The sequence below is a fragment of the Ipomoea nil genome, unplaced genomic scaffold (assembly GCF_001879475.1).
Source record: "Ipomoea nil cultivar Tokyo-kokei standard unplaced genomic scaffold, Asagao_1.1 scaffold3169, whole genome shotgun sequence".
Taxonomy (NCBI): Eukaryota; Viridiplantae; Streptophyta; class Magnoliopsida; order Solanales; family Convolvulaceae; genus Ipomoea; species Ipomoea nil.
In genome coordinates, this window is record NW_017619597.1 from 1,578,834 (window position 1) to 1,585,954 (window position 7,121).

Here is a 7,121-nt window from a genome sequence, read left to right on the forward strand (position 1 = left end):
TTATGATGGATATATTAGGAATGGGTTCGGGACGACCTGAACCTGAGAGGAGATATCACGACACAAGGATCCAAGGGCGACCCCGGCACGGGTCGACCTCGGCCCAGCAAAGGTCAACCACGGCTAGGGTCGACCTCGGCCCAGCCAAGGTCAACCACGGCTGGGGTTGACCTCGGCCCTGCCAATTAAGGTCGACCAGGACTCGGGTCGACCCCGGTTGGGGTCGACCACAGTTAGGGCTGCCACGAACCGTGGGCCCGTAGCGGAAGGCGACTTCGGTGGAGGTGTCCTAGGCCCCGGGTGTGCACGTGGACCTAGTCAAAGGTGATCCAACCGCCCACCCTATTCTCATGGGGCAGTTGGATGGGAGCTTGGTATATAAATAAGCATTCTTGTCTTGTTTGGGGTATCTACTTCTTGGTCTTATTTAATATTACATTCACCTTTTAATTCTCCTACAACAATTATCAATACAAAAGCAGTTCCTGCGACACACATTTATCGTCTTTATTATCGCATTATCCTAGTCTTATTATTATCGAGTTTAATAATTCGGATTACCCCAGATTAATTAAATCTATCAATTTATTTTTCAAAAAATATTTTATGGAAGTCATTTTAATGGTTCAATTCCAATCAGAATTCACAAGCTTAAAGTTGAGGTCATGTTTTTTTTGTGAAGTATAGCTTTTGTCTGACACACGATAAAGTGGCTCCTAACGAAGAAAAGAAAAAGTATAATAAAGAATAGAGTACTGTTACATTCCTGATTTTCCTCTTATCTTTCAATTTTTAATTTTACTTTCTTTTTTAATACATTTTTAATTTATACATATATGTATGAATTTATATATGAATTGAAATCGACTGAATTAAGAAGTCATCATCATGACCTGTACATGCGTTCCCATCTCCAAATCTAGAAGAAGGCAACGCGGCAGTGTGTTAACACATACAGGAGGCTCATGCAAACAAGCAAGTGAAGATCAGCCAGTTAGCTCATTAGCAGTTAGTTAGGCTTGTTATGAAGCAGTTAGTTAGTTTTCATCTTTAACTGTTTTTCCCTCCTATCTCTCTGTACTAGCTATATAGAACTCAACCTGCATTGTGTATAGGTTGATCATTTAGTTTCAATATACGGTGTTCTTTTTTCCTCTCCTTCATATTACTCAATATGGTATCAGAGACATGGCTTGGCAAGCACCATTATTGAATACGGTTCGTCCAACAATGGCAGCAAACTCTGGTAACAACACCACACCAAATCCAGTACCCAATCTTGCTCCTTATGATCCTAAAGATCGAGTGGATCCTTTGCACCTCCATCCGAATGAAAGTCCTTCGTTGCAACTCGTGACTGCTCAACTAGAAGGGAGATCCAACTACCATCCATGGGCGAGGGCCGGGCCATGGAAATGTCCTTGAGGTCAAAGAACAAGATGGTTTTTGTAGATGGCACTATGGAGATCCCAAGCAGAACAGATGTTCGTTACTTCTATTGGGATCAATGTAATACCATGGTCTTGTCCAGGATCCTTAGAGCTGTGTCACCTACCATTGGAAGGAGTGTTCTTTGGATCAATACAGCAGAGGGAATCTGGAAAGACTTGAAGAAGAGATTCAGTCAGCAAGATGTCTTTCGCATTGCAGAAATACAGGCAGAGATCTATCAAATAAAGCAAGGTAACTCATCTGTTAATGATTACATCACTCATCTGAAGCTTCTTTGGGATGAATTGTCTGTTTTAAGACCTACTCCTTCGTGTGAATGTTCACCAAGGTGTGAATGTGGAAGGAAATTGGCTGAAAAGAGTAGGGTATATTTAGAAAATGATATGTTGTCTGCTTTTCTCATTGGATTGAATGAAAATTTCTCCAACACCAAGCGTCAAATAATGCTAATGAAGCCTTTGCCTGATGTTGGAGAAGCCTTTGCTATGGTCTCTCAACAAGAGAGGCAAGTAACGGATGAACAAGGAAATCTGGGAGAGAGTTTGTCAAGGGCAAGTGCCTTCTTCACAAAGTATGAGAACTCAAGTAAAAGATCCTTTTCTGGCCAAAAACAAAAACCAGTGTGTAGTTATTGTGGGTACACTGGACACACCATTGACAAATGCTATAAAAAGCATGGGTATCCTCCTGGCTGGAAAAGGAACAAGAACTCAGGGGCCGTTAATCAGGTTCAGGCTGCTGTACAAGGGGATGATTCACCTCAGACCATACCCTCTATGCATCAAGAAGACTTCAGGAGATTTCTGGAATTTATGAAGTATGAGAAAGCCAACAATAGCTCTCCTCTCAGTGATAATTCTATCTGTTCCCCCCAAGCCAATGCCATAGCAGCAAGTTTTGTTCCAGATAGCAACTGGAAGGTAAATCGATTAATCTTGTCTGTAACTTGGTCAGTTCTAATTCCTTATGGATTCTTGATAGTGGTGCAACACACCACATTTTCTGTGATGTGAGTTTGTTGCACAACCCCAAAGAAGTTAAAGGAGTCCTAGTTGATTTACCCAATGGAAATCAGGCTCAAGTTTCCCATATTGGGACTGCTCAACTGTCTGCTGACATGGTACTCTTGAATGTGTTGTGTGTGCCTATCTTTCATTACAACTTAATCTCCTTGGGTGAGCTTACCACAAGATCACAGTGTCACATATTATTCCACTCTAATCAGTGCATTATACAGGATCAACACCATGGGAAGATGATTGGTATGACTGAATTGAAGAAGGGCCTCTATCAACTTTTTTTTCCATTTTCAATTCTTGTAAACCTACTGTCAATGTGTGTGGCCATTGGCATGCTAGGTTAGGTCACCCTTCTGAGGGCAAAGTTAGAATTCTGCACAAGTTAGATAATAACATTTGTAATGACAAGCCAAGTGCTTGTGAATATTGTCACTATGCAAAGTAAAGAAGACTTCCTTTTCAATCTAGCTCTTCTGTTTCTGCAAATTGCTTTGATCTTGCCCATGCAGACATATGGAGACCTTATCACACCCCCACAGTTTATGGTCATCAATACTTCCTAACTTTGGTAGATGATTATAGTAGAGCAACTTGGATTTATCTAATGAGAAAGAAAAGTGAAGTCAGACAAATTTTGCAGACTTTTTGTGAACTGGCTAATGCACAATTTGGAAGGCAGGTTAAGTGCATAAGGTCAGATAATGGCAAGGAATTTGCCATGACAGAATTCTTCCAAAGCAAAGGGATTTTACACCAAGTATCTTGTGTCTACACTCCTCAACAAAATAGTGTTGTTGAGAGGAAACATGGTCATATTCTAGTTGTGGCAAGGAGTTTAAAATTTCAAGCAAACCTACCATTACTCAATACAGTGGCAACCTTCTTCCAAATCTGGAAGAAGGTCGTGACGCCATCCTTGGAAAGAAGGTCGTCATTCTTCGAAAAAATCGGTTGTTGATGACAGTCCAAAACATCAGATGTCATCCTCAGGGAAGAAGCGGTGGTGGTCGACCATGAATAACATTAAAAATAAAAGAAGATTATTTTTAAAATTTGTGTGCAGTGGTAGGGCAGGAAGAGAGCAGATGGAGGGCAGTATGTATATTAATTCCCCGCCACCATTCACTGATCATCACTGCTACCTCATTTCAACCTTTAAGCAATTTAAAATGTAACAATGCACCGCCACCTCCTCCCCTACCCACCCTAGAATTATATTTGTTGTGTGTGTGTGGGAGGCAATTTAATGATCCGTTAAGCACTCTTCGGGTACATGAAGCTCCATGGTAGTTGTGGGTGGAGATAATGCTCCGCTGGCTCAGCCTGTAGCAGCTGCCGTATTTCCTGATCCTCAGTATTACCGTGTGCCTGCAGATTTGAATTTTCCTCCACCGTCATGCATGCATGCATATATGTTTCGTTATGCCGTGGAACCGTGTCCACCTTGCAAGGTGGACACAATTCTATGTTCATAATTACTGAACATTATGTTCATAATAGAATTTAGAAAATTATTTTTGAGTTGTCACATGTAGGGCAAAGGCAGTGGTGACCAACGAATGGTGATGGGGATACCGCACGTTTAAGCATACTATGTTGTTTTTGTGAATGGTAAAGGTATGAATCCTAGTTCCCATTGACCCATGTGATTGAGGTTTAGCTTTAACTTGTTTAAAGTAGTATGTTCTTTTGTTAGAGAGAGTAATCCGGCAATTAGACATTACAAAGTCTAGTGTATTGTGAAAAAATGTTCTTTAAAGTTCTAGGTTTATGATGAAAGCAAATAATGGAAATATTATCTTACATGTAGACAAGGTGTAGATTTGGTTAGAGGGGAGGAGGGCATTGGTGAAGCTGGTTTCAACTATTCTACTTAATTTTAATTACACTTAAAGAGTTAAAGTAGCATGCTTGGGGAGATGGTAAAATGATTGAACCTAGTGTAAAAGATTCATCCATAAATCCATAATGAAACATTGTAAGAAAATCTATCTTTGAAGATAGTTTGTTGATTGCTGTAATTTGGGGCAAACAAATAATATCCGGAGTATTCGGGTTGTCGAACCACAGAGAGGTGGGGTACTAATCACTAGCTACTGGGTTACTCATATGAAACTAGTCCGAACAAAACTTGAAGGTTGATTGATTGCATAAAATAACAAGCAGAATAAAATAAGTAGCAAGGTTTTGTAGACAATAGAGCAAAATAGGATTCTTGGGATCACAATGTTTAATCACCTAGTGCCAATTAACGTTTGTAATATTTGGTTTGGAATTAAGATTTGTATGGGAATGCAAAGTGGAATCGAATTACTCCCGTAATCTCTATTCCTAGTGAATTTCCACTCCCATGGCTTAAACACCCAATAAGATCAAAGATCAGCATTCAATTATTCCTAATTACTACCATCTCTCGATGAGCAATAATCTAGAATAAACTTCCCCTAATAAGTTCCCCTTTCCCAAGGACCAACCATTAGGTGCAATCGTGTGTGCCCTAATTTATGCCCCAACTCCCATTGGTGACACAAACATGACTGTGAAGCTAGTAATTTAGGCCTTTAACTAGCAACAACAACAGATTAAAACAAGATTGCAACACAAATCATAAAACCAAACATAAATATATTAAGAAATTAACGAACTAGGCACATAGGTTCATAAACAAATTCACCCAAAAATCCCTAAGGATTTTAGCCGAGCATGGCTAAATTATACATAGCAAATATGAATAAAGGATTACAAATCATCAAAAGAGTACAAGAATTAACCAAGCGATTCTCCCAAATCTCCTTGGCTTCCTCCTTGCTTCCAAAGACAACTTGATCCTCTTGATTTCTCTCTTTCTTGTCTACAAAGAACTCTAAAAATCTCTCAGTCTGTTATTAGGGTTGAGGAAGGAGGGATTTTATAGTGGGTACAAAGTTGAGATGAAATAGGAATCTTGTACAAAATTGGACTCAAATTATAATTCCTATATTTAAATAAAGAAATTGGAAGTTGAAGATGCTGAAGCCAACGCCCTTTTGTAATTAAGTTGGCGCATTCGCGCTTCGCTCGACGCGTCGAGACCAGCGGGTCTCGATCTCAAAACATTCTGGAAATTTTCGACGCGTCGAGCCTTCTGGTCCCCGAACTTGTCCAAAATTGCTCCAAACTCATCCTTGAACTTCCCTTGCTCATAGAATTGACCTACAATGGTTCAAAAACACTAACAAACACCGTAAAACATTCAAAACAAGTGTGAACCATAATAAAATGATAATAGCAAGGAAAATATGTATTAAATAAGCAAAATTAAAGAACTTAAATACTGAGATGATTCAAAATAACTATAATAACAAGCAAAGATGTGATAACATCATTTGTACAGGGCTGTGGCATGAAGACTAAGACCTAGTTGTCCAGATGTGAGTAGTGCGTACTAAGCACACTATAGCGCGCTGTATGCTTATGGAGAAACAATAACTTTTCAGTTTTTGACAATGCCTCTATTATACAGCAATATAATGAATATATTTTAGAGCTTTAGGAGCAAGCTTTGGGGGTTTATTTGATCTTTCTTCTTCATTTTGTTTGTTTTCAGTTTTTGTTTGCTTCATAAAAACTAGATTTGCTTAATAATGTAAGACAGAAAGTTTATGCTGATGACACAGATTTAGAATGTGAATTGATTGTCAATAGAACACAGAATTAGAAGATCTTTATATACATGGCGGGGGATTCTTTCTGGTCACCTGCTTGTTTCCATTTTAAGCACTTCCTAAAAACTAACATCATATTCACATTTTGCAGGTATCATTGGTCTGCAGGGTTAGATGTGAAAACTCAGCTTCTAGCAGAGGAAAGTTTCAATATTTCAATCCTCCTATCTGATAGATTCCTTTGATAAAATCTGTAATTTATCTTTCTAGGATTTGTCAAAAAATGCTTGATTTGAGCAAATATGGAAGAGTAGAAGGGGTAAGAAGGATGATGAAGCACTACATGAAGTTTGCCGACTGTATGATGTTGTTCCTATTGATACATGAGGAAAAAACATGAGCCTTCAATGGAGGAGTTGGAATATTTGGAACTAAGGCGAAAGCTGAAAGAAAGATTTCATGATAGAGGTACATAAACTTAGAGATAATTCAAGAGCCTGAGTATATTGTGTTGATTGTTATAAGTATATTGTGTTGATAATTATAAGTATATTCTGTTGATTGTTAATTGTTGAATTAGTTTGTAAATTGTTGTATTGGTTTTTAAAGATTTTTGTACAGGATATTAATTGTTGGTTTTAAAAAATTAAATTGAATAATAAAAAAACACAAACTTTTGCAGAACATATTTATTTTTTAAAAGAAATTCTGTGGCACCCTCTCGGAGGGTGTAGCGGAATTTTGATTTTTTTTTAATAATACTTTTCGCTACATCCTCAACTGAGAGGGTGTAGCGGAAAGGCTTGAATTTTTTTTTAAAATGACTCTCCGCTACACCCTCAACGGAGAGGGTGTAGCGGAAAGTCAATATTTAATGAAAAAAAATTAATATTTTAGGCTTTCCGTTACACCCTGTACGGGTCGGAAAGTATGCACTTTTAGCGACACTGGATTTCGCTACACCTTTACAGGTGTAGCGAAAACACTTAGCGCTTTTAGAGGTGTA

At 38.6% G+C, this 7,121-nt stretch overlaps 1 protein-coding gene across 1 annotated transcript; it reads left to right on the forward strand.

Moving 5' to 3' along the window:
• The first annotated feature begins 1,391 nt into the window (after window positions 1-1,391).
• On the forward strand, window positions 1,392-6,360 carry LOC109167527. Its single transcript, XM_019316548.1, has 5 exons — window positions 1,392-2,389; window positions 2,434-2,572; window positions 2,690-2,714; window positions 2,981-3,164; window positions 6,267-6,360. Exons 1-5 carry the CDS (start codon window positions 1,392-1,394, stop codon window positions 6,358-6,360), a joined length of 1,440 nt encoding a protein of 479 aa, XP_019172093.1.
• Window positions 6,361-7,121: the final 761 nt, after the last annotated feature.